Source organism: Coregonus lavaretus, assembly GCF_964263955.1.
Source record: "Coregonus lavaretus genome assembly, chromosome: 35".
Lineage (NCBI taxonomy): Eukaryota > Metazoa > Chordata > Actinopteri > Salmoniformes > Salmonidae > Coregonus > Coregonus lavaretus.
Window position 1 is genome coordinate 18,755,520 of NC_140022.1, and position 27,819 is coordinate 18,783,338.

The 27,819-nt window shown below is 43.1% G+C and overlaps 2 protein-coding genes and 2 long non-coding RNA genes across 4 annotated transcripts in view; 3 read left to right on the forward strand and 1 right to left on the reverse strand.

The window, feature by feature from the left end:
• Positions 1-6,074: 6,074 nt before the first annotated feature.
• LOC311109473 lies at positions 6,075-6,843 on the forward strand. Its single transcript, XR_014610604.1, has 3 exons — positions 6,075-6,117; positions 6,228-6,530; positions 6,759-6,843. It is a non-coding gene; the product is annotated as an uncharacterized lncRNA (long non-coding RNA).
• LOC311109472 lies at positions 6,632-7,325 on the reverse strand. The gene is made up of 2 exons (XR_014610603.1): positions 7,014-7,325; positions 6,632-6,882 (listed from the first exon to the last, which is right to left on the reverse strand). It is a non-coding gene; the product is annotated as an uncharacterized lncRNA (long non-coding RNA).
• A 2,194-nt stretch (positions 7,326-9,519) lies between these two features.
• On the forward strand, positions 9,520-12,059 carry LOC311109786 (ATP synthase F(0) complex subunit C3, mitochondrial-like). The gene is made up of 5 exons (XM_084152784.1): positions 9,520-9,651; positions 9,759-9,855; positions 10,703-10,780; positions 11,057-11,247; positions 11,507-12,059. Exons 2-5 carry the CDS (start codon positions 9,817-9,819, stop codon positions 11,619-11,621), a joined length of 423 nt encoding a protein of 140 aa, XP_084008910.1. The 5' UTR covers positions 9,520-9,651; positions 9,759-9,816; the 3' UTR covers positions 11,622-12,059.
• A 1,028-nt stretch (positions 12,060-13,087) lies between these two features.
• The window catches only part of LOC311109847 (N-chimaerin-like), a 57,527-nt gene continuing 42,795 nt past the window's right edge, over positions 13,088-27,819 (forward strand). Inside the window, exons 1-7 of the mRNA XM_084152852.1 lie at positions 13,088-13,138; positions 13,479-13,552; positions 15,331-15,369; positions 15,454-15,509; positions 21,467-21,498; positions 21,603-21,716; positions 25,294-25,582. Of these exons, the coding sequence (XP_084008978.1) occupies positions 13,534-13,552; positions 15,331-15,369; positions 15,454-15,509; positions 21,467-21,498; positions 21,603-21,716; positions 25,294-25,582 (549 nt within the window). The 5' untranslated portion in view covers positions 13,088-13,138; positions 13,479-13,533. The remainder of the gene's footprint in view (positions 13,139-13,478; positions 13,553-15,330; positions 15,370-15,453; positions 15,510-21,466; positions 21,499-21,602; positions 21,717-25,293; positions 25,583-27,819) is intronic.

Consider the following 27,819-nt stretch of genomic DNA (forward strand, 5'->3'; position numbering starts at 1 on the left):
CCTCTGTCTATCCCTGTTCTCTCCTCTCCGCACAGGCTATACAAACGCCTCACACCGCGTGGCTGCTGCCTCTCTAACCTGGTGGTCCCTGCACGCACCACCCACGTGGAGTTCCAGGTCTCAGGCAGCCTCTGGAGCTGCCGTTCTGCTGCCAACAAGGCAGAGTTCATCTCAGTCTATGCTACCCTCCAGTCCCTCGACTTCTTGGTGCTGACGGAAACATGGATTACCACTGAAAACTACTCCTACTGCTCTCTCCTCGTCTGACCATGTGTTCTCGCATACCCCGATAGCATCTGGTCAGCGGGGTGGTGGCACAGGAATCCTCATCTCTCCCAAGTGGACATTCTCTATTTTTCCCCTGACCCATCTGTCTATCTCCTCATTTGAATTCCATGCTGTAACAGTCACTAGCCCATTAAGCTTAACATCCTTGTCATTTATCGCCCTCCAGGTTCCCTTGGAGAGTTCATCAATGAGCTTGACGCCTTGATAAGTTCCTTTCCTGAGGATGGCTCACCCCTCACAGTTCTGGGGGACTTCAACCTCCCTACGTCTACCTTTGACTAATTTCTCTCTGCCTCCTTCTTTCCACTCCTCTCCTCTTTTGACCTCACCCTCTCACTGTCCCCCCCTACTCACAAGGCAGGCAATACGCTTGACCTCATCTTTACTAGATGCTGTTCTTCTACTAATCTCACTGCAACTCCCCTCCATGTCTCCGACCACTACTTTGTATCCTTTTCTCTCTCGCTCTCCTCCAACACTACTCACTCTGCCCCTACTCAGATGGTAATGCGCCGTCGCAACCTTCGCTCTCTCTCTCCCGCTACTCTCTCCTCTTCCATCCTATCATCTCTTCCCTCTGCTCAATCCTTCTCCCTCCAATCTCCTGATTCTGCCTCCTCAACCCTCCTCTCCTCCCTTTCTGCATCCTTTGACTCTCTATGTCCCCTATCCTCCCGGCTGGCTCGGTCCTCCCCTCCAGCTCCGTGGCTTGATGACTCATTGCGACCTCACAGAACAGGGCTCCGGGCAGCCGAGCGGAAATGGAGGAAAACTAGACTCCCTGCGGACCTGGCATCTTTTCACTCCCTCCTCTCTACATTTTATTCATCTGTTTCTGCTGCTAAGGCCACTTTCTACCACTCTAAATTCCAAGCATCTGCCTCTAACCCTAGGAAGCTCTTTGCCACCTTCTCCTACCTGCTGAATCCTCCTCCTCCCCCCCCCCCCCCCTCCTCCCTTTTGAAAAGAAGGTTGACGACATCCGATCCTCGTTTGTTAAGTCAAATGATACTGCTGGTCCTGCTCACACTGCCCTACCCTATGCTTTGACTTCTTTCTCCCCTCTCTCTCCAGATAAAATCTTGCGACTTGTGACGGCCGGCCGCCCAACAACCTGCCCGCTTGACCCTATTCCCTCCTCTCTTCTCCAGACCATCTCCGGTGACCTTCTTCCTTACCTCACCTCGCTGATCAACTCATCCTTGACCACTGGCTATGTCCCTTCCGTCTTCAAGAGAGCGAGAGTTGCACCCCTTCTCAAAAAACCAACACTCGATCCTTTTGATGTCAACAACTACAGACCAGTATCCCTTCTTTCTTTTCTCTCCAAAACTCTTGAGCGTGTGCCGTCTTTAGCCAACTATCTTGCTATCTCTCTCAGAATGACCTTCTTGATCCAAACCAGTCAGGTTTCAAGACTGGTCATTCAACTGAGACTGCTCTTCTCTGTGTCACGGAGGCTCTCCGCACTGCTAAAGCTAACTCTCTCTCCTCTGCTCTTGTCCTTCTAGACCTGTCTGCTGCCTTTGATACTGTGAACCATCAGATCCTCCTCTCCACCCTCTCCGAGCTGGGCATCTCCGGCGCGGCTCACTCTTGTATTGCGTCCTACCTGACCGGTCGCTCCTACAAAGTGGCGTGGCGAGAAGCTGTCTCCGCACCACGTGCTCTCACCACTGGTGTCCCCCAGGGCTCAGTTCTAGGCCCTCTCCTATTCTCGCTATACACCAAGTCACTTGGCTCTGTCATATCCTCACATGGCCTCTCCTATCATTGCTACGCAGACGACACACAACTAATCTTCTCCTTTCCCCCTTCTGATAACCAGGTGGCGAATCGCATCTCTGCATGTCTGGCAGACATATCAGTATGGATGACGGATCACCACCTCAAGCTGAACCTTGGCAAGACGGAGCTGCTCTTCCTCCCGGGGAAGGACTGCCCGTTCCATGATCTCGCCATCACGGTTGACAACTCCGTTGTGTCCTCCTCCCAGAGTGCAAAGAGCCTTGGCGTGACCCTGGACAACACCCTGTCCTTCTCCGCTAACATCAAGGCGGTGACCCGATCCTGTAGGTTCATGCTCTACAACATTCGGAGAGTACGACCCTGCCTTACACAGGAAGCGGCACAGGTCCTAATCCAGGCACTTGTCATCTCCCGTCTGGATTACTGCAACTCGCTGTTGGCTGGGCTCCCTGCCTGTGCCATTAAACCCCTACAACTCATCCAGAATGCTGCAGCCCGTCTGGTGTTCAACTTTCCCAAGTTCTCTCACATCACCCTGCTCCTCCGCACACTCCACTGGCTTCCAGTTGAAGCTCGCATCTGCTACAAGACCATGGTGCTTGCCTACGGAGCTGTGAGGGGAACGGCACCTCCGTACCTTCAGGCTCTGATCAGTCCCTACACCCAAACGAGGGCATTGCGTTCATCCACCTCTGGCCTGCTGGCTCCCCTACCTCTGCGGAAGCACAGTTCCCGCTCAACCCAGTCAAAACTGTTCGCTGCTCTGGCACCCCAATGGTGGAACAAGCTCCCTCACGACGCCAGGACAGCGGAGTCACTCACCACCTTCCGGAGACATTTGAAACCCCACCTCTTTAAGGAATACCTGGGATAGGATAAAGTAATCCTTCTATCCCCCCCTTACCCCACCCAAAAAAAAAAAAAAAAAAAAAAAAACATTGTAAAGTGGTCATCCCACTGGCTATAAGGTGAATGCACCAATGTGTAAGTCGCTCTGGATAAGAGCGTCTGCTAAATGACGTAAATGTAAATGTATAAAAGACACCTGGGAGCCAGAAATCTTTCTGATTGAGAGGGGGTCAAATACTTATTTCCCTCATTAAAATGCAAATCAATTTATAACATTTTTGACATGCGTTTTTCTGGATTTTTTTGTTGTTATTCTGTCTCTCACTGTTCAAATAAACCTAACATAAAAATTATAGACTGATCATTTCTTTGTCAGTGGGCAAACGTACAAAATCAGCAGGCGATCAAATACTTTTTTCCCTCACTGTAAGACAACAACATAGCATGGCAGCAACACATGACAACAAAGCATGGTAGCAACACCACATGACAACAACATTGTTGCAACACAACATGGCAGCAGCACAACATGGTAGCAGCACAAAACATGGTACAAACATTATTGGGCACAGGCAATGGCACAAAGGCAAGAAGGTAGAGACAACAATACATCACGAGAAGCAGCCACAACTGTCAGTAAGAGTGTCTTTGAATTAAGAGATGGAGAAAAAACTGTCCAGTTTGAGTGTTTTTTGCAGCTCGTTCCAGTTGATAGCTGCAGCGAACAGAAAAGAGAAGCGGCCCAGGGATGTGTGTGCTTTGGGGACCTTTAACAGAATGTGACTGGCAGAACGGGTGTTGTATGTGGAGGATGAGGGCTGCAGTAGGTATCTCAGATAGGGGGGAGTGAGGCCTAAGAGGGTTTTATAAATAAGCATCAAGCAGTGGGTCTTGCGACGGGTATACAGAGATGACCAGGTAACAGAGGAGTATAGAGTGCAGTGATATGTCCTATAAGGAGCATTGGTGGCAAATCCGATGACCGAATGGTAAAGAACATCTAGCCCCTCGAGAGCACCCTTACCTGCCGATCTATAAATTACGTCTCCGTAATCTAGCATGGGTAGGATGGTCCTCTGAATCAGGGTTAGTTTGGCAGCTGGGGTGAAAGAGGCCTAGATTTAACCTTAGCCTGCAGCTTTGATATGTGCTGAGAGAAGGACAGTGTACTGTCTGGCCATACTCCAAAGTACTTGTATGAGGCGACTACCTCAAGCTCTAAACCCTCAGAGGTAGTAATCACACCGGTATGGAGAGGGGCATTCTTCTTACCAAACCACATGACCTTTGTTTTGGAGGTGTTCAGAACAAGGTTAAGGGCAGAGAAAGCTTGTTGGACACTAAGAAAGCTTTGTTGTAGAGCGTTTAACACAAAATCCGGGGAGGGGCCAGCTGAGCATAAGACTATCATCTGCATATAAATGGATGAGAGAGCTTCCTACTACCTGAGCTATGTTGTTGATGTAAATTGAGAAAAGGGTGGGGCATAGGATCTGACTTTATACACTGCACTCTTTGAGAGAGGTGGTTAGCAAACCAGGCCAAAGAACCCTCAGAGATACCAATACTCCTTAGCCAGGCCCACAAGAATGGAATGGTCAATAGAAATAGCAGCACACCATTGCTTAGAATCAAGGGCAATGGTGACATCATTTAGGACCTTTAAGGTTGCAGTGACACATCCATAACCTGAGCGGAAACCAGATTGCATACCAGAGAGAATACTATAGACATCAAGAAAGCCAGTCAGTTGATTATTGACAAGTTTTTCCAACACTTTTGATAAACACGGCAAAATAGAAATTGGCCTATAACAGTTAGGATCAGCTTGATCTCTCCCTTTAAATAAAGGATGCACCATGGCTGCCTTCCAAGCAATGGGAACCTCCCCAGAGAGGAGACACAGGTTAAAAAGGTCAGAGATAGACTTGGCGATGATAGGTGCTGCAACCTTAAAGAAGAAAGGATCTAAACCATCTGACCCTGGGGTCAAGTTTAAGGAGCTCCTTTATCACCTCAGACTCAGTGATTGCCTGCAGGGAGAAACTTTATAGCGGGGCAGGGGGCGGAAGGGGAGGAGAATCGGGGCTAGTCGCATTAGAAGGGGTGGGAGATGAGGAAATGTTGGAGGGGCAATGATGCATGGCGGAGTTAAATAGGAATCCTGACTTAATGAAGTGGTGATTAAAGAGCTCAGCCATGTGCTCCTTGTCAGTAACAACCACATCATCAACATTAAGGGACATGGGCAGCTGTGAGGAGGATTTATTCTCCAGGGCCCGTATCTCTAAAGAATTTTTGTGCAAAAAGTGGCTCCTAGCGGCCAAATTCTAAGAAAATTCTCAGAGGCATGACGTTTTCTTAGAATTTCCCCTAAAAGTGACACGAAAATCCCAGTTAATATAAAAGCTATTCCTCAAGAGTCCTAGCGCTTAAAAGGGCTCCTAAGGCGAGATCTGCTAAGAGCAGGGAAGAGGACTTTTAGTGGCTTAGGAGTTACCCTAAGCAGCTGCACAAAATGGCCAACAGAGGAGGCAGGAGAGATGTCCTGCAAACACTGGATGACAGGGAATTATTGAGACGCTACAGATTGGATCGTGCAGGAATCATGTTTGTGGTGGATCTCCTTAGAGATGCAATTACTTCACCAACTCGACGCCACAACGCTATTACACCGGAGAAGAAAGTAATCACAACCCTGAGGTATTTGGCAACAGGGAAAATGCAACAATGCAGCAGTGATGACTTGGGTCTGTCCCAATCCTCCGTCAGCAGAGTCATCACCCAAACACTGACAGCTTTGTCACAACCTAATATTGTGACACAATTTGTTTCATTCCCGCTGGATGCCCGCACTTTACACACACATAAAAGGGCATTTATGGACATTGCAGGATTCCCTGGCGTTGTGGGTGTAATTGATGGAACACATGTGAGAATAATTGCGCCATCAGAGGACGAGGCTGTCTTTGTTAACAGGAAGAATTTCCACAGCATCAATGTGCAAATAGTGTTCAATGCGGCCTGAAAGATTTTGGACATTGTGGCTAAATGGCCAGGCTCCACACATGATGCGAGAATGCTCTCCGAGAGTGGCATCAGACAGCTTTTTGAGAGACGCTATGTGCCAGCTAATTGCCACTTGTTAGGGGACAGTGGCTACCCATGCAAACCATGGCTCCTTACACCTTACCTCCAGCCACGCCAAGGGCCCCAACTAAACTATAACAGGTAAGCCAAACAATACAAAAATCATGGAAATGAAATGCAAGCAATATGTTAGAGCATCCAAGTAGTGCAATATTTCCATCAAATAATTAAAGGTCTGTATTCTATTGTAGGGCCCACAAGACAACAAGAGCGGTGGTGGAGCGTGGCATAGGCCAGCTTAAGAGGCGCTTTCATGTTCTCCACGGAGAGGTGCGGCTGAGGCCTGAAAAAGTCAGCAAAGTCATCATAGCCTGTGCAATATTACACAATATTTGCAAGGTTAGACAGATTGCAGAACCTCTGGAGGATGGCGATGAGGATGAGGATGGAGACAACGATGAGGATGGTGGTGAAGAAGATATTCACATTCCACAGGGGAACCGAGCCCAGAGTGGACTGCCTTACAGGGCAAACTTCACAAATTTACATTTCAGGCAAGCTGTAGCCCCATGCCATTTGAGAACTTGTGATGGTATTAAGAACTACCACAGTTTTACTGCACATCACCTGCAACTGTTAAATGCAAGACACAGAACACAATCTCTAAATGGTTTATTTTTTAGGTGTTCAATTTTAAGGCGGTAGTACTCCTCCTGAAGGGAAAGGACTTTTTTTTGTTGTTCAAACACATCAATTGTGAGTTGCAATCTTCTCTCCTGCAGGGATGCTGACGGAGCAGGTGCTGCGGATGGGAATGGTGTTTGATCCGCCGGGCTATCCTGAGTAGCAGCTGCAGATGGTTCAGGCGGCAAACTTGATGGGCCCGGTTCTTGTGATGGCTCCATGCTACAGAAATACATAGGCCTAGTTTAATTATTGTTTTGATTAAATTAATTTAATACAATGAGCATGGATAACACATGAAATGGCTTCTGCAATGAATAAACACTGTTGATATGAATAACCCTGTGTCCTACCTTTGCTGCATTTCAAGGGCCTGCATCATTGACGTGTCAATGCCTGTTGGCAGCCCGGTGACACTGACCTCAGAGTGTCCCAGGACTTGAAAGACAGTGTCGGCCACCTGGGACAGCCGCTTTGCAGGTGGTCCACCCCCTAGAAAGAAACAGTCAATGAACACAGTACTTAGGCATGTAAATTAACTTTGCCAGCAGGAGCAAATTGCCAGATTATGTGGTAGGCCATAGTATTTTGCTCACCTGTGAGTGAGGATTCCCGCTTGTGTGCTGCAATCTCATCTTTTGCCTTGGACTGCAGCACATACCACCTTTTCTCATAATCGTCGCCTGTCCGCACCACCAGTGGAAAAGAGGCATTGATTGTTTGGGATATTGTGTCCCAGGCGGGCCTCTTGCCTTGGCTAGTGACAGTTGGGCCAAATTTTCCTCGTAACATACCTTTATGTTCGTTCACCAACTGGGCCAGCAACAAACCTTGCTCCTCAGTCCAGTTCGGCTTGCGATTCCTTTTTTTCTCCATTTTCTGTGTTTGTAGGATATTTGTTAACAAGCCTTCATAAATAGACCAGCCAGCAATCACAGACATTGTTAAAAGCTGAGCTGTGTTACCCTCGTTAAGTTCACACTGAGTTGTAACGTTGCAATTTCTACTTCATTAAGGACAGCCCCTTGAGATAGGCCATCTTGTTTTCAATGGGGTCCATATGGAAGTGAAAGTACAAAATATGCCAGCTAGGATATTAATATGAGCAAATGAGACACAAATCATTATTTGAACAGGGTGTAATGAGCTTAAGTTTTCACATATTTTAGATTCTAATGTTAGGCTATAACCCCTACAGCTTACTATTCATTTTCCAGATATTTTCTTGAATGTGAAATATTATTTACAATTATAGTCTGCATAAGATTAGAGTGTATAATTATGTTTATTGATTTGAGGGTACATCCTTTGCTCATTATCACCAAAAGTTCATTTTCATCAAACTTGTAGGATCAACCAATCACGGCTTTTGAAATGATGACTCATACCTAGCAACGGGGTCAACCACACCTCCTCACTAAGATAGGATTTTTCATCCATTCCTGGCTCAGAGTTCACTGAAAATGTTCTGGAATCACTTCTAAGCTAAAACTCCTGGCAAGGAATTTTTAGGTTAAGTTAGGAGCTCTCTGAGAGGATTCTCAGAATCTTTAAGGATACGGGCCCAGGTCTTTAACCGTTTTCCAGAACTTCTTGGGGTTAGACCCACAGAGAGAGAACTGCTCCTTAAAGTAACTAACTTTGGACTTCCGGATAGCCTGAGTGCACTTATTTCTCATTTGCCTGAACGAGAGCCAGTCAGCCTGAGTATGCATGTTTTACTTTTTATTTTTTACTTTAGTTTATTTAGTAAATATTTTCTTAACTCTATTTCTTGAACTGCATTGTTGGTTAAGGGCTTGTAAGTAAGCATTTCACGGTAAGGTACCTGTTGTATTCCGCGCGTGTGACAATTCTTTTTATTTTTATCTTTATTTTAACAGGGGAAAAACAGACTGAGACCTGGATCTCTTTTACGGCTGTGCCCTGTGTAAACATGTTGACATGTACAGTTTTAGACATACAGACAAAAACATTTTAAACATACAAAACAAAAACACAATTCAACAGAAACAATCACAAACAACATCATATTGATCCTCCAGAATATTTTAAAAATGGGCAAGGGACACCAGAGCGTCTAACTTAAGTTGGATCTGCAGTTTGTTCCATAAATAAGGTGCAAAGGAACTGAAGGCAGTCCTACCCAACTCTGTGGTGACCACAGGAGTCTCTAATGTAATCCATATCTGTGATCTGGTTTTAAAATTAGTATATCGAGTGGAAATTAATGATGATATATATGGAGGTAGTTTTAAAATAAGTGCTTTATAAATAAACAAGAGAGCATGTTGCTCTCGCCTCACAGATAGAGAGGCCCAACCCACATGTTGATATAGGATACAGTGATGAGTTTTGTAACTATCACCCGTGATAAACCTGAGTGCACAATGGTAAATAGCATCCAGTGGTTTTAATGTGTTTGCTGATGCATGCATATAGATAATATCACCATAATCTAAAACTGACATAAAAGTAGCCTGCACAATTTGTTTTCTATTTACGGAGGACAGACAAGCCCTGTTTCTGTTTCTATCTTGAATTTGAGTTTTTTTCCCAATTCAGTAACATGTTTTTTAAAAGAAAGCCTATCATCTAACCATAACATTTTATTTGATTTTACTTGCTATTATCACTAGTAGCATGAGTAAAACATGTCACATTTTAATTGAAACGAATACAATCGATTTTTTTATTGATATATAGAAACATAGATGGTTGATAGAAACAACATTGAAAACGCTGTGATTGTACATTTTTCCCCCATTGTTCCAATAAAGGTGCTAACGAATGACGTCTGATGTCGTAAATCCCAGCATCCGGGAATCTTATTAAATACGGCTTCGGGCATGCGCAGTTGTTCCTCAGCGGTTCGACCTCTGCAGCTGGTAAGTGAAGGGGAGGCAAATGGAGGTCTGCGCTGAAACATTTTCACAATCGATTTTCATCTTCTATCTAAAGTCGTTTTGATTCCACACCGACACAAATTATGTAAAGACAGTTGTTTTGCTCATATAATATTTTTGTATGGATTCGCTGTTTCTTTGAATTTGTAGTGAAATTCTCATTGACCTTAGCTGCTGTTCTCTCTTTTTTAGAGAGAAAACCAGGTGACTCGTCTTTAGTTGATTGTATCAGTCAACACATTAAAGCAGTATGTACGCCTGTGCGAAATTCGTCTCTACACCTGCACTGGTGAGTTGTGAAAGTAAAGATACATTTAAGTTGTCATAGCATAATGTTAACTAGGTAAGTTAGATGGGCCTGCTGAACTTGTACTGATTTGTGACTTAGGAACTGCTCTAACGTTTCAGTGCGTGCAATTGTGCACACTGAATTGCAAGTAAATTGGTTTGAAATGTATTCATTGAAATCAACATAGCTAACTAACGTTTTTATTTTTTTATTTTAAACCTACTCTTGGAAAATACCTATTTTCACCTAAGTTAGGTAGCTAGTTTTAGCTATGCTTACGTTAGGTTGCTAACCATTGCTCGTTAGCTAGCTAATGAGCCAGTGAGTCTTCTTTGTAATTTCAAGGTCATGCAGAAATGAAGCACCGAAGACTGCATTCTGAAATACGAAGGGCTTCATTTGGCTATGTGCATTTGCTGCTAATGTCAATCCTAGTTGTGCACTTTGCCAGATTGGCGTTTGTGTATTTTGGGCCCTGGCACTCCATCTTGATCCAGTAATGCCCTCTGAGTTGACCATCTAGGACATCTGAAAGGACTTGATGGTTCAGTTGAGGCAGATATTTGGAACTGAACATTGCTGTGCTTCCATGCATTTGTCATGTTTAACAGCACATTCTCCTCTGGGGGATCTCTGTAGCTTGCTAGCAGTTTTGAGCAAGGTAGTTGTTATGTATCATGTGGTACTGCCCACACCTGACCATTGGTCAGTGGTGATGTATGACTGATTGTCCATGTGTCCCCCTGCGACTCAGTTATCAAATGTATATTTTTTGGGGTGTGTGTTTGTAATCAAATTGATGTTATGGAAGTTACATCACTTAACATTACTGTTTTTCCGTGTACAGGTCCGTGCTGGATCCAGGGCCTTATACAGACCTCTCTCTGCGTCTGTGCTTTCACGGCCGGATGTTAGAACAGGAGAGGTGAGTGTCTACCTGCCCCTTTACCCTTTAGTCCCCTTACCCCAGGAACAACATTAACTTCTATTGGCAACTGATGCTACTTTTCAGTCTAGATTTCTTCCCTAGGTAAAATGTTGCATAAGAAAAAAATAACTCTGCTTTCTTCCAAATGATAATGGGGTCCCTCTGCAATGATCTGAATGTTGTCTTAATCTTAAATGTTTGTAATATTTATCTTCAAGCTGTTTTTATGGTGAATTGGTTCATTTTAGTGACTTTTTTTTGTATTTCTCCCAGGCTAGCACTGCCCTTGTGCCACAGAGTGCCTTTTCCCAGGTAGCACTGAGGGGTTTCCAGACTAGCGCTGTGAGCAGAGACATTGACACAGCAGCCAAGTTCATTGGCGCTGGAGCTGCCACAGTTGGAGTAGCTGGTTCTGGTGCCGGAATCGGGACTGTGTTCGGCAGCCTTATTATCGGATACGCAAGGTAAATATTGCCATTAGTAAATATGGTGCCCTACTTTATTACATTTACATTTTAGTCATTTAGCAGACGCTCTTATCCAGAGCGATTTACAGTTAGTGAGTGCATACATTTATGCCCTCAATTATGTGACTCTTTGTTGATTTTCTGATGTTTTTTTGACACTGTTTGCAAAAATGTTAAACAATTGCTATGGCTGCAAGTCTCTCCCACAGCGTTGATTCATGGCACTAACAATTATTTTTATTTGTTTCCTCCCTAGGAACCCCTCCCTAAAGCAGCAGCTTTTCTCCTATGCTATCCTGGGATTTGCCCTGTCTGAAGCCATGGGTCTGTTCTGCTTGATGGTTGCTTTCCTGATCCTGTTTGCCATGTAAATATGTCCACTGCAGATGGTGATCATGATTTTGAAACTACAGCTGGGACTACCTATTTTACTTGAGCAATCAAAATTGTTCTGTGTTGGTCATGAAATTGTACATTTTCCAAGTTTTTGTTGAAGGCTGACAAAAGAAAAGGCATGTATTGTAAAAATGTAAGCACTTACAGAATTAAAATGCATGTATTTCACTATTTAAAATGTATGAATTATTTTGTGTATAGCCCCATTTCCCTGCAAAACACTTTCAAAGAAGCACCAGATTATGGATTAACAGATGTATTTCTCTATAGTGTGTGCCCTTGAGTTCAAAACAAAGCATATAGTTATGTTAACTGCAGGTTGGTTGCAGTCAAGTGGGTTTAAGTAAATTACACTGTACTTTTGGTTATCAAATGCTTTTCTTAATTGCAATAAATCCTGTAGTAATCTTTTACTAGTGTAATAAAATGTCCTCTTGCTGTTCCATGAAGATAAATTGTAAATTTGGTATTAATGCAACTGGTTGTATGTGAGTGGATGGGGAGGTGTGCTGCTAAATGGCTCTGGACCTGTCTGATCCTGACCCGTGATGTCACTCTTCATCCCTGTGACTGATGCTGCCTTCCACTGCTCAGCCCATTGACACTACCAAAAAAAAAACTGCTTCTGCTCCCATCCTGATTTTTAACTGGTCCTCTGTAGCTCAATTGGTAGAGCATGGCGCTTGTAATGCCAGGGTAGTGGATTCGATCCCCGGGACCACCCATACGTAAAAATGTATGCACACGTGACTAAGTCGCTTTGGATAAAAGCATCTGCTAAATGGCATATTATATTAACTGTTTTTGTTTGTGCTATGTATGTAATTCAGCGCTTAGCTGCCAAGTACAGCCTACATGTGTAATACAACTACTACTATTATTATGGTGCCTGGCACAAGGCCTGGGCTTTATCTGGCTATCCTGCTTCTCATGACTTTGCTCTACAAGATCGAGTTGGTAGCACACACACCTTCCATGATAGAATTGGTAGATCGGTGGCACAGTAACTAGTGCGCTTGCCTCTGCACTGCAGGCTCTATGAATCGATAGCTCAAACATTGCCTACTTGCAGAGCCGAATTTGCTGTTAGATTTCCATTTTGGATGTCCCACTAAAATGAGAATGAAATTACAAGGACGTCTCAATGGTATATTAATCTAATCAGATGTATGGATTCTCTCATCTTCCGCACATGGTGGAATTAAATGAAATTGAGTGGATCTGCCTGGATTGCTGCTGCCCCGGTCCATGCTTTCCGGGATCGTTGGGACTTCCCAACTCTGATGTTACTCCATTGAATTTGAAATGTAAAATGGTACGGGTAGGGTTTTGGGTATGGACATCCCAAGGATTCCGGATAGCACTAACCCTACCCCATCCTTTTCTGAGCAGTATCACATGGTAACCATGGTAACACAACGGCCTAGACTTGAGGCTGATGGTCACGTGATATCACAAGATGGCGAGTTCGTTATGAATACGGCGATGTGGTGTAAGTATAATGTGTTGGGCTCAACTATATTAGCTATGAGCATGCATATGCAACCGGATATATTACATCTTGACTTTATCCTCATTGTAGATAAATGCATGTTTGCATCTACGCCTGTTCCCATTTGGATTTGTTTATTTTTGTCATGAAGTCGACGGCACTACTAGTTGTGACTCAGTGAGCAAACGCGTTAACGTTATGTGGCTAACGCTAGCAAGCGAGCAAGCCTGGACTGACTGTTATTGTACTAGAAGCGTTTTGATACAGTTTTGAACATGTTTCCTAGTTGCTGAATATTTTCTCGCTAACTAATATTTGTTCACTATATGTCCCTTATCAGCTTTCTAACGGCGGTGGAAGTTGTCAGCTATTTCGCATCAGTTAACGCACCAAGAATGGCTCTAAATGTATTTGGTAAGTTAACTAGCTAGCTAGCTAACTGTTCGCCTCTGCCAGTTTGATACCTCGCTAGTTCCAATACGACCTCAAACGTCAGCTTCCCAGTAATGCATGTGACAGATATGCAGATGTTATGCTATAGAAATGTTGTCAGTGTTTGGCCATCTAGCTACCTTTTTTGGCCTTGTCGGGAGGCCTGTAGAGTTCTTTCGCGATGGATGAAAACACCGTATTTTGTGTCATAGCAGATTTGTAGATACAATGTTGGCAAACTAACAGTTTAGTCATTATCAACGTTCACGAATTATAGCCTTTTAGGCCATGTTTAAACCCCTTGATCACCAGAGGGCATCACAAGATGGTGAATGACAAACTTTGTCAGCTTGTCTGTGATGATTGGCAAAGTTGCCTTTTCAAGAGGTGTAATAGTAGAAACAAAAAACATTGGCAATTTAGCAACAATGATAGGGGGGATGGTATACAGTTTAGGGTTAGGCATCGACATGTCTGTCACTTTTGGTCCATCTAGGAGAGGGAGAGAAAATACGTAACAGTTAGGGGGCAGGAAATGTGGTGCTTTTCAAGTTTAAGATAGAGCTGATATCCAGGCTGTGGGGGATGAGACGGGAAGCTCTGTGCTTCTGACAGATATCCAGTGTATTCTGTCAGAACACACATGCCATAGTCCTTTCAGGATGTGGGGTGTGGTTGAAAGCAGTCTGTAGTGCAGTAGCTATTTGAAGGTCAGAACATCCTTGTAGTAGCCTAATTGAAATATTTGTAAGTAGTAGCTCTCTTAAAAGGTATCCTACTAACCATTTACACACAATGGTGTCGACCCAAACTGCATGTGCTACAGTAGTGGTACGGTTCAGTATAGAACAGTGGTCATTTGTTGTAAGGATATGTTGCTATGAGCGGAGACAGAGCGACCATACTAACGATGGCGGACGTGTTAGAAGAGTTTAGTGTTCTGCCTCCTTTTTATGTTTATGCTTCCTACACTGCTACGTGACTGAAGCATGAAAGGAGATCATAACTGTCTCTTGAACTCTGCTCTACGAGTGAAATGACTTAAAAATAATAATAAATGGTACATTACTGCCGGTCCACCACCAACATGGATGGATGTGCGAACTCCCTGGCCCAGATACCACATCTTGGGGCCAGCTGCACCTCTTGTTTTAGCGAGCTGAGCTGCGTAATGTGAAAAGTAAATTCCAAGCCCCCATAAAACAGTTTGGCTTGGCACCATAATGTATAAATTTTTAATGTATGCATGCACTTACTTCTCAAGTACAATAAGCCTAAGCTTATCTTGGCCAGGTCGCAGTTGTAAATGAGAACTTGTTCTCAACTGGCTTACCTGGTTAAATAAAGGTAAAAAAAAAAAAAAAAGAAGCTAGTATCAATGTTAGATTTATTGTGAATTTGCATAAAATGCTAATTTGCCTACTGCATTAGTTTGGTATTGTTGATTAGGCTAGTCTCATAGTATCTTGCGTCTAGCCTAAAATGAGTAGCCTATATTATTCTCGAAGGCAATTCAGATGTGCTGACGGCCCGCTAGTGTAATACATTTTTTTGTCAAAATATCTTGTCTGTTACTGAATCTGTTTACTTGCTGTAGATGTAGCAAATCAAATTATTCAGGGTGGCTTAATCAACACACTTTAAGTGTAGTGTGATACAATGACCACCTGGTTTCACTGTAAATCAGGAAACAAAGATTTTTGGGAGTCTGTCATTGTTGAGGTTTATTAAGACTTGATATTATGTTCTTCTTTCCTCAGACCATGATGAATACAGGCCGCCAGTGTGGAAATCTTACCGTGAGTATAAATGTATTCTAATGATGAAAATATTGTATCATGTAATCATGATGTTTAACTGACTGTGTTCTGTTTTCGCACCAGTGTATCAGCTCCAGCAGGAGGCACCACATCCACGGCGACTGACCTGCACCTGTGAGGTAAGCAAACAGACACAGAATAGAGACAACTTGGCCACTTAAAAGAATGTCTGCAGATATTCATAATAGATTCTCAACCTTACTATAAGAGATTATTAAACAAAATGTGTCTGATATGACAATTTTATATGAACTGAAAACAATTTACTGCAACACTTGATGAACTGTGCCAATATAGGTCTGCGCAGGACACATTTCTTCATTGTGCTCCCGCAGCTTTTTATACCGCACCCACCACTTCCTCCTGTTTTTTTGTCTGACTCCCGCCTGCTCCTGCAAGAACTGGTCCCACCCAACAACAGCACTCCCAAAATGTTATTGGGAGCCCTGGTTCCAGCAATTTTGCCACCCTAAGCAATATCAAAATGCACAAAAACAGCCAGAAAAATAGGTTAAATTATCAGATATTCTCACATGGCCCGTTTTTTATATTAGACAATCGCTAGGCTATTATTCGGCTACATATAAGCAAATAGGCTAGAGGTAATTTGAAAGAGATCCAGAGTTAGAGCGAAATAGAATATAGTGGGTACTTGACTTGAGATACGTTTTGCATAATTTTTAGGAGCGGGATGATTTTTCAGGCAGAGACAGATAAATGTGTTATTTCCAGTCAATGTAGTAAACTACACTCACCGGCCAGTTTACCAGGTACATCCACCTAGTACTGGGTCAGATCCCCGCCCCTTTGCCTCCAGAACAGCCTGAATTCTTCGGGGCATTCTACTAGTTGTCGGAAACATTTCACAGAGATGTTGGTCCATGCTGACGCGATGGCATCACGCAGTTGCTGCAGATTGGACGCCAGTACATTCATGCTGCGAACAACCTGTTCCATCTCAAAGATGCTGAATTGGGTTGAGGTCTGGAGACTGCTCAGGCCACTCAAGTAAACTGAACTTGCTGTCATGTTCCAGGCAATGTTTTTCCACTCCTCAATTGTCCAGTGTTGGTGATCGCGTGCCCACTGGAGCTGCTTCTTCTTGTTTTTAGCTGATAGGTGTGGAACCTGGTATAGTCGTCTGCTGCAATAGCCCATCCATTCTCCACACCACTGTTGTACTGCGCCATTATTTGTCTGTTTGTGGACGCCTGTTAGCTTGCGGGATTGTTGCCATTCTCTCATCAACAAGCTGTTTTCGCCCACAGGACTGCCGCTGACTGGATGTTTTTTGTTTGTCACACCGTTCTCGGTAAACCCTAGATCAGGGGTACTCAAGTACTATTTGAGAAGGTCCGGTCACACACATTTCCTAGGTTGCAAAGGTCCGGATGGATAATGTGATCTATCGGCGTAGGAACAAACCCCCATTTTACAACCCACGTGACCCCAAACTGTTCACACCACTCTTACCCCTCTTGTTGACAGAGATAAAATGTAGCAATTTTAAAGCTAATTTCCCGCAATTCTACACATTTTGCACGGGGCAGAGATTTTTTTGTGCTGTTTTTAAAGCTAATTTCCTGCAATTCTACGCATTCTTCCATATCTTGTGTGTGTTTATATGATACCAGGGGTCGAAGCCCGGTCCGTATTGACCCCGTTCTGGGTCCGGGTCCGCAGTCCGACAGTTGAGTATGGAGGCCCTAGATAGACACTGTCATGCTTGAAAAGCCCAGGAGGGCAGCAGTTTCTGAGATACTGGATGCCTGTCTGCCTGCTTTATATAGCAAGCCACGGCCACGTGACTCACTGTCTGTAGGAGCGATCCATTTTCTTGAACGGGGTGGTGTACCTAATAAACTGGCCGGTGAGTGTATTTACATTTGTCATTTAGCAGACTCTCTTATCCAGAGCGACTTACAGTTTATAGCTCATATTTATGAAGTTTCAGAATCCCAGAACTAAAATCTTACATAATTGCAGCAGATGCTCTGAAATTTTCTAGGAGGAGATTAGGGCTGGGCGTATTTTAAGTTATATCGGTATGGATTCGCATACCAGTATAGATTTTTACAATACCGTCTATAATTGTATTTTAAAGGTGCAATATGCAGAAATCTCTCCACCATTTGCTGGTTGCTAAAATTAGAATAGTTTGCCTATTTTCAATATGTGTGACAAAACAAGCGGTTATTTTGTAGACAATCATTGTACCGTCTAAACCGCTGTGAAATACAGGATATTTTCCACAAACAAAAATATTGTGTTTTGAAGCTGGTGTACAAAACTGAAAGTAAAATACACAAAAACGAAACTTAAGAACGTGAAGCATAGAAATAGCGCACATTAAACAGATCTACCGCTTCTTAGACTTGCTTTCAATGATAATGATAGATCTATAACTCACATTTCTTTGTGAAGTTGTTTGGGTCGCCCAAAAAGTTAAATATTGTACCTTTAAGTGCTAAATAAATGAAAAGTTCTACAAATGATCTTACTTCACTGTCAGTTTTGTCCTAGTTTGGTTCAGTATAAAACAATAAAAATGGAGAAAGCCCATTAAAACCACTTTATTTGTTGCCATCCTACAGTCATGCACTATTCAAAACAATTTTAGAACTTGTATTATTCAGTCCACAAGAGATTAGGAAGTTAAAGAGAATTGACCTGTGCTTCTCCACCCATACCTATAGTCTATTTAATTGAGACCATACACAGAGGCACACTTCATCTCACACACCCAATGTTGAGAGGAACTTGAAACAGCAAGAAGGATGAGTGTGTGAATAGTGCGACAGAAGCGCTTTTAATTCAATAGATTGTTTGAAAATAATCTGCAGGACTAAACAATATTTAATCCTGATGTTGTCTTGACCACCGGCTCCCGCCCGCAGCATTAAATATGCAGACCGCGCCACAATGACCTCTATGCAGCTCTTTACTGTACAGCAGATGTAGTACAAAACCCTAACTTCACATTGCATTTGGGACTTACAACCACAACACAAGCTGTTCCGCAGCAGTGACACACTGTTCCGCAGGTGGTTCCCTGCCACCCTCTAGCATAGAGAGCTCTGTAGGCTCCATTAGACAGAGCACATCAGCTCATTCTGTCTCATTTGCAGCACACCATGCCTGCCCATTTATCATCTGACCACTAACACTCTCTACCTTCAGGGCTGACTGCTGAAAAGTGTCTGTTTCCTCTAAAACAGTGGTCACCAACTGGTCGAGCACGATCCACTGGTCGATCTCCAAGGCATTCCTAGTCGATCACCAAACATTTCTGTAAAAAACCCAACGATCAGGTCTTGCATTCCATTTTTTTATTTATTTGTTTTGCGCTGTTTGCGGTAGGTGCAATTGATTCAGTAGCCCTAGTGCCGGAATGTCAAAGTGTTCCATTTTTAACCATTTCATGTGTCTGAAAGTAGAACTCTGCCTACCTGACAGGCCCAGAGAGCAAATCAAGTGCACCTATAGGCCTACCGCTGGCCAATCTGATAGCTCAGATGACCCTGTCAAGCCATAGACTGTTAAAAGAAGCCTCAATGCACAGCAAAGTTGATGCTTTGAGATTTAAAAACGTTTTAAAACCATGACTGGAGAGAGACTCAAAGAATACAGCGACGAGCTCATGTATAAGTTGTTGCCAGATCCAGTAAAAAAAATAAGCAAATTATTATGCTCACTTAGCTGTGGCTCACAAGTAGTACAACACATGATTTATTACTGTGGTCTGAGAATAACAACATTGGCAGGGCAATTCAAGCATAGCCAATATGCTGTGATAATGTATTGGGCCTATAGCCTACTGCACAAACCTCATTGCTACCGAACTGTTTTTAATTGGTTAAATTAAATTAAATGTTAAAAAAATGAATCTGAGCGGTAGATCTCGGCTTGCATTTTGACTCAAAGTCATCTTGACTCAGAAAAGGTGGGTGACCACTGCTCTTCAAAGATGGGACAAAACCACAGAGGTGCTCTCATTGTCTGTGCTTGTGAAGTGCTGAATAAGTAACAGTAGCTGAGGTCTGTCTTTTGTGTCAGAAGCGGTGATAAGCAGAATTGGTTTCCTCTCTTAACCCACAGGGAAGTAAAGTTTTGTTGAATACCTGCTTACGCTAGCTGTTGTACACAGAGATGGAATTGCTCTCTTGATGAGCCTACATCTCTGTTCTTGTCACTTGGGTATTGTCATAGTTTTGAAGGATTTCCATACTTAGTGTGTTTCTCAAGGTAAAAATGTGCCCTTCAATTCACTATTCAAATAAGAAAATGGCTTGTTAAAAATTAAATAATGCGGTACGGAGCTCAATTTGGCCTCTGCATGCCTCTAGCTCCGCATTTTCCCCGGATCAAGCATAAATTAGCTTTAAGTTCCACTTACACTAACACACACCGTTGTTTTCAGCTCTGTTTGTCTTGAAGACTTTGGCCTTTACTATTATTAGAAAAGGGAGCACAGATGGGATGATTCTGAATAATTCATTGCATGTGTATTATTTGGAATTGAAGGGGCTCAGTCACAGGCCAGTCTCTCAGTTACAGAATTGTGCCATGACCCACTGATGACAGTCTGAGGAGATGGGGAGGCCATTTGCATGACTTGTATCTCAGAAGGCAGTTTTCTGGGGTTTGGAGTGGGGGTTAATCATAAATAATTCAGTCTGAACAGTAGCTTTAGAATATAAAGCTGAGAGAGCGTTGATTTTAGGGGTTGCCATTTTATGTTTAGTCCACAAATCTTTAGGCTATTCCCTGGAGATGATGCCTTCTGCTGTCTGCTTTTTAACCTTAATAAACCAAAAATTCATCATATTGGATAAGGTTACATAAGGAGAAAGCAGGCAATTAATAAGTAGAGCTTGGACAATAAACCGAAAATGATTGACATCAACCATACCGATCACTTATCACAGGCATTTTGTTTATTACGATAAGTAGCCTATACTAGAGCAATGTAAAGTTCGAAATTAAATATGTTTGCGAATATGGGTGATTGTTAATGGGACAATTTATGGTTACAAATGGTTATGTATGTATGTAATATATATATATATATATACACACACACACGCAGTACCATTTGTAGCCATAAATTGTCCCATTTTAACAATCACCATATTAGCAAACTTATTTAATATAGTACCAGTCAAAAGTTTGGACACACCTACTCATTCAAGGGCTTTTCTTTATTTTTACTACTTTCTACATTGTCAAGTAATAGTGAAGACATCAAAACTATGAAATAACACATGGAATCATGTAATAACCAAAAAAAGTGTTAAACAAATCAAATATATATTTTATATTTGAGATTCTTCAAAGTAGCCACCGTTTGCCTTGATGACAGCTTTGCACACTCTCAACCAGCTTCATGAGGTAGGAGTTCCCACCTATGCTGAGCACTTGTTGGCTGCTTTTCCTTCACTCTGCGGTCCAACTCATCCCAAACCAGTAGGTGTGTCCACATTTCCAGTATATATTTCTTGTAGGGTAGGCCTAGACAACTGCAATGGATTTTCTGTGAAGTTGACCACGATGTTAGTGTTTGCAAGATGTGTGTCCTGTCACATTCCCATAGAAACGGTTGAAACCCCTCAAACAGATATTTTTTTCATAGCCAGTGGAATATCTAAAAGCAAAGGCTTGCACGAGTGTGATAAGGGATGCAAAATGTGTTCTGTTCTAGCTGAAACACTGAGTATTACATTCCAGTTTGGCCAGATGGACACCTGTGCCTGCTAGCATTGTCTCTGACCATGGTGCTTATCCAGTGACCTTCCTCTGAAACACTAGATGTTGGCATTTTATCCTATTTAAGTTTGCTGTACGCCTTCACAGTGATATAGTCGCGTAGCATACGGTGGGTAATTCTTTACTTTATCCTCCATGATGTTGAATAGTGCCCTACGGAATGCATCCCAGTGTTCTAGCTGATGCAAGTAAAGTACTATTGGAGTGACTTAGTTCTCCTCTGGTTGGCTAACCTTGACAATCCGAAAAACTAGACGTCTATCTATTTTTATTGTTTTGCTTATCAATGGAATATTCTATTTGCTTTCAGGTGGATAACCGGCCCAAATACTATGGGAGAGAGTAAGTTTAGCTTATTTCAATTTAGAATTTATATACAAAACTAGTCATTGCTGTAGTTGTTTATCCAGTCAGTATCAGTATTTTATGTTCTGTCTTCTCCCCAGGTACCATGGGATGATCTCCAGAGAGGAGGCTGACCAGCTGCTGAGTGTGGCAGAGGGGAGTTACCTCATCAGGGAGAGCCAGAGGCAGCCTGGGACCTACACACTGGCCCTACGGTTAGACACACACAAACACACCTTTTCCACAGATAGACTTTCCAAACAGTGTGATGCGTTACATCTTTTGGTTAGTTTCAATTATTTTTAACACATTTTTACAGCTTTGTTATTTAACCTCAAAAAGTCTAAGCCGTTTGGTGGGGGGTTCTACTAAGCTAACATATGGAATTGTTTTAAGATAATCATACCATTGAGCATTTAGCTATTTGATTTGGAATTTTTGGACCCCTTTAGGTACACTATATATACAAAAGTATGTGGACACCCCTTCAAATTAGTGTATTTGGCTATTTCAGCCACACCTGTTGCTGACGGGTGTATAAAATCCAACACACAGCCATGCAATCTCCTTAGACAAACATTGGCAGTAGAATGGCCTTACTGAAGAGCTCAGTGACTTTTAATGTGGCACCGTCATAGGATGCCACCGTTCCAACGAGTCAGTTCGCCAAATTTCTGCCCTGCTAGAGCTGCCCCGGTAATCTGTAAGTGCTGTTATTGTGAAGTGGAAAAGTCTAGGAGCAACAACGGCTCAGCCACGAAGTGGTAGGCCACACACGCTCACAGAATGGGACCGGTGAGTGCTGAAGCGCGTAGCGCTTAAAAACCATCTTTCTTCAGTTGCAACACTCACTACCGAGTTCCAAACTGCCTCTGGAAGCAACGTCAGCACAGGAACTGTTCGTCGGGAGCTTCATGAAATGGGCTTCCATGGCCGAGCAACCCCACACAAGCCTAGGATCACCATGTGCAATGCCAAGCGTAGGCTGGAGTGCTGTAAAGCTTGCCGCCATTGGACTCTGGAGCAGTGGAAACGCATTCTCTGGAGTGATGAATCACGCTTCACCATCTGGCAGTCTGATGGACGAATCTGTGTTTGGTGGATGCCAGGAGAATGCTACCCGAATTCAGTGTCAACTGTATAGTTTGGTGGAGGAGGAATAATGGTCTGGGGCTGTTTTTCATGGTTTGGGCTAGGCCCCTTAGTTCCATTGAAGGGAAATCTTAACGCTACAGCATACAATGACATTCTAGACGATTCTGTGCTTCCAACTTTGTGAAAACATTTTGGGGAAGGCCCTTTCCTGTTTTAACATGACAATGCCCCCGTGCACGAACCGAAGTCCATACAGAAATGGTTTGTCGAGATCGGTGTGGAAGAACTTGACTGGCCTGCACAGAGCCCTGACCTCAATCCCATCGAACACCTTTGGGATTAATTGGAACTCCAGCTGCTAGCCAGGCCTAATTGCCCAAAATCAGTGTCCGACCTCACTAATGCTGTTGTGGCTGAATAGAAGCAAGTTCCCGCAGCAATGTTCCAACATCTAGTGGAAAGCATTCCCAGAAGAGTGGAGGCTGTTATAGCAGCAAAGGGGGGACCAACTCCATATTAATACCCATGATTTTGGAATGAGATGTTCAACAGGCATGTCCACATACTTCTGGCCATGTAGTGTATTTAAAAAAATATTTAAAACAATTATTTGATAAAATATTGAATAGCCCATAGAAATGAATTCAATTTCACATTCAGTGACAATGGCAAAAAAGACTGCTCAGACTGTTACTGGGCTCATGTGACTCCAAGCTTTGCTGAGTCTTGCACACATACTTGTGCTCTGTCTCGCTCTTTCTCACACACCACCTACATATACAACCCATAAACAGGAAATTAAAACAACATCAAACTCCATAGATGGCTTTAAAGCGCTCCCACACATTAACGTAATGTTCTTAATTTGGTCATCATTTTGGGAGGAAGAATCTTTCAGTTTCTGTCCTTCACTGATGTTATGAATCACCAGGAAAATAAACATTGAATGATGATATAGTGGAGTTTTCTAGTACAGAATGCTCTAAAAAGTGTGTTCTTCTTTATCTTGAAAGTTCAAATGTAATTCCCATGAAGGAACATGGGTTGTATGAATAGCATGGATAAGCTTCTCTCTGCTGTCAAGTGCTGTATTGCTTATGCATTGAGGCCTGACTAAATGGAATTATTTATCCAGATCACTTTCCTTCAAGCTGCTGTGACGAGAATTTCGATTTCTTGTATTTGAGGTCAGCCAAGTTGTGCTTCAAGTGTCAATCTGCCACTCTGCGCATTGCTCCTTTTATGTGTTTGCCTCTATACCATTTCTGCTCCGACTGCTCATGTTCAGATGAAGGAGTTTCAGCCACAAAAAACTTAAAAAGCCTATATTGTGCAAGTCAAACCTGGAAAAACCTGACATGTTTCAGGTTGTCATTGCTAACCTTTGTCTAGAATGAATGTTAGAGAAATTGAGATGAGTATACCTTCCTCTGTCGCAGATGTTAGCGTGGTAAATATAATGCACAGTGTATTCTCAGGTCTGGTCTCTGTCCTTGAAGCCAGTGAGAGTGCTGCCAAGTATTTTTTGTTTTTTTCATAATCCCCTAGTCTGAGGCTTCTCCTCTGGGATGACTGAGATGGGGTAGTAGACCACGAGAGAGATTGGGAAAGGTACGCCCCTCTCTGAAAATACCTTTCTGTCCCATATCTCCTTTGGTCACGCTAAAGCAGATCAGCAGAGGTGATGAGTGTTTTCGGCTCTGATTTTGTGTTTTTACAAACTAGGGCAGCGTTTGAAATTCTCCTCACGTGAACATGCATTGTTTTCCAAACAAGCAATGAGGTTTTGAAATGCAAATAAACCGCATTGCTTCCCACTGGATATCTGCTTAAGTGTCTCACCCTCGCTGATTCTCTGCTATAATTGCTTTCCATAAATATAATCACCTTCTGTGAAAGGGTGGATGGTAAATGGTGTCCCACAATGGGCTGCCTTGGTTCTGAATTTGGAAAGGTTGTACTTTGGGTTAGGTAATGAACTTTGGGTCTGGTTAGTGTTGGAGTAAGGATTCTTAGCTAGTTAGTTTAGAATGTCTCCTGAGTTCTTTGTGCCGGTTTGTTTTTATTTTTACCCTGGAGCACTTTCTTCTCTTCGCCAAGCATCTCCCTTTATTTCCCATTGATAGATGAGGTTGAAATATTGGTCTCTGGCATCTACCCAATGATGAAGAATTCCTTGCATTGTTCTGGCTCATGTTGTGCACAGTGATGAGATTTGGTGTCCGTACACAGTGTATTTGTTGGCTCTTGCAGCCTGCACATCTGAGGCCTCTTTCCTGTTAGATGATGATGTAAGAGTTTTAGCATTCACTTGCTGTATTGATCAGCTCTAATAAAGGTATCCATTATTTATAACCACTAAGTGCGGCAAAGAAATTATTTGATCTAGCAGTCATTACTGGATATATAAACCTCTTAGCGCTTTTGCAGGAATTATTTCATTTGGTTTTCTACTGATGTAGGGTACGAGGAAGCAGAGGCAGGCAAAGGGTATTTTATTCCTTTAGGGTCGGCTCTTCTCTGATAGATGTGTGTATAATCATCCTAGGATTTTCCTTTTTTTCAACTAGCTGTACGGCCTCGTCTCCTTATTCTCCCCGCTTGAGACAGGGTGTAAAAACGCTCTCCTAACCATAGAAACTGATTCTCACAGATTTTTTCCCTTTTCCTCTTTTCCCCCCTCTATCCTGGACGCAGCTTTGGAAATCAAACCAGGAACTTCCGCCTCTACCATGATGGGAAACACTTTGTCGGGGAGAAGCGCTTTGAATCCATCCACGACCTTGTGACAGATGGGCTGATCACGCTCTACATCGAGACCAAGGCAGCAGAGTACATCGCTAAGATGACCATCAACCCAATCTATGAGCACATTGGCTACACAACACTCAACAAGGAGCCCACGCTGAAGAAACACTTGCCCGTGTGCCAGGAGGTTCCCGATGGGCCTGCGCCACAGGGAGTGCAGGGTGACAAGGAGGAAGGGGTAAGGAACACTCTCACACTGTCCTGAAAATGTCAGCCTTTTACTGTACTAGAAAAGGAAACAAATGGAGCAGGTGCTGAAATAAATGCAATGTGAAAACCAGGCAGAAGTTAATGTTTTCCATGTCAAGTAATTTCAGCTCAACTATTCTAAAGTGCAGAAAGTTGGTAGCACTCATCTTGTTTCTCACCAAAAGAAAGTAGACAGAAAAATTGTTAGATGCATCCTGAGATCCATTTTTTACACTTCATACCATTGAACTGATCTTTGTCGTTTTGTTATTCATGGAACCTGGATTTGCTGGCATGTGGTTGTGTGTTTATATGCATGTGTGTGTATGTACAGTGCATTCGGAAAGTATTCAGACCCCTTGACTTCCACATTTTGTTACGTTACAGCCTAATTCTAAAATTGATTTTTTTTTAAACCATCCTCATCAATCTACACATGATACCCCATAATGACAAAGCAAAAATAGGTTTTTAGAAATACCTTATTTACGTAAGTATTGAGACCCTTTGCTATGAGACTCGAAATTGAGCTCAGGTTCACCCTGTTTCCATTGATCATCCTTGATATTTCTACAACTTGATTGGAGTCCACCTGTGGTAAATTCAATTGATTGGACATGATTTGGAAAGGCACACACCTGTCTATATAAGGTCCCACAGTTGACAGTGCATGTCAGAGCAAAAACCCAGAGACAGGATTGTGTCGAGGCACAGATCTGGGGAAGGGTACCAAAACATTTCTGCAGCATTGAAGGTCCCCAGGAACCTTCTCCAGAGCGCTCAGGACCTCAGACTGGGGCAACGTTTTACCTTCCAACAGGACAACAAACCTAAGCACGCAGCCAAGACAACGCAGGAGTGGCTTCGAGACAAGTCTCTGAATGTCTTTGAGTGGTCCAGCCAGAGCCTGGACTTGAACCCGATCGAACATCTCTGGAGAGACCTGAAAATAGCAGTGCAGCGACGCTCCCCATCCAACCTGGCAGAGCTTGAGAGGATCTGCAGAGAAGAATGGGAGAAACTCCCCAAATACAGGTGTGCCAAGCTTGTAGTGTTATACTCAAGACTTGAGGCTGTAATCGATGCCAAAGGTGCTTCAACATAGTAATTCACGAATGTCATGGATATATTTGAACTAGTGGATATATGGAGGCTTAAATATCCTGACCTGGTGGTCGGACCATCAAATAATTGACATATATTACTCATACAGAATTTCCACATGGGCGAGGATATTGGACATTTCATCAAAGCATATTGGATGATAACTTGTTTTTAACTAGGACAGAAGAATTTACAACTTACTTTTTCCAATACAACATACAGTGAGGGGAAAAAAGTATTTGATCCCCTGCTGATTTTGTACGTTTGCCCACTGACAAAGAAATGATCAGTCTATAATTTTAATGGTAGGTTTATTTGAACAGTGAGAGACAGAATAATAACAAAAGAATCCAGAAAAACGCATGTCAAAAATGTTATAAATTGATTTGCATTTTAATGAGGGAAATAAGTATTTGATCCCCTCTCAATCAGAAAGATTGTTGGCTGTCAGGTGTCTTTTATACAGGTAACGAGCTGAGATTAGGAGCACACTCTTAAAGGGAGTGCTCCTAATCTCAGCTTGTTACCTGTATAAAAGACACCTGTCCACAGAAGCAATCAATCAATCAGATTCCAAATTCTCCACCATGGCCAAGACCAAAGAGCTCTCCAAGGATGTCAGGGACAAGATTGTAGACCTACACAAGGCTGGAATGGGCTACAAGACCATCGCCAACAGCTTGGTGAGAAGGTGACAACAGTTGGTGCGATTTATTCGCAAATGGAAGAAACACAAAAGAACTGTCAATCTCCCTCGGCCTGGGGCTCCATGCAAGATCTCACCTCGTGGAGTTGCAATGATCATGAGAACGGTGAGGAATCAGCCCAGAACTACACGGGAGGATCTTGTAAATGATCTCAAGGCAGCTGGGACCATAGTCACCAAGAAAACAATTGGTAACACACTACGCTGTGAAGGACTGAAATCCTGCAGCGCCCGCAAGGTCCCCCTGCTCAAGAAAGCACATATACAGGCCCGTCTGAAGTTTGCCAATGAACATCTGAATGATTCAGAGGAGAACTGGGTGAAAGCGTTGTGGTCAGATGAGACCAAATCGAGCTCTTTGGCATCAACTCAACTCGCCGTGTTTGGAGGAGGAGGAATACTGCCTATGACCCCAA

Excerpts from the sequence above, each read along its gene's own strand:
- LOC311109786 (XM_084152784.1), top strand. The coding sequence starts at position 9,817 with ATGTACGCCTGTGCGAAATTCGTCTCTACACCTGCACTG. Across the intron at positions 10,781-11,056 it reads CGGATGTTAGAACAGGAGAG|GCTAGCACTGCCCTTGTGCC; the intron begins GTGAGTGTCTAC and ends TATTTCTCCCAG. Across the intron at positions 11,248-11,506 it reads CTTATTATCGGATACGCAAG|GAACCCCTCCCTAAAGCAGC; the intron begins GTAAATATTGCC and ends TTTCCTCCCTAG.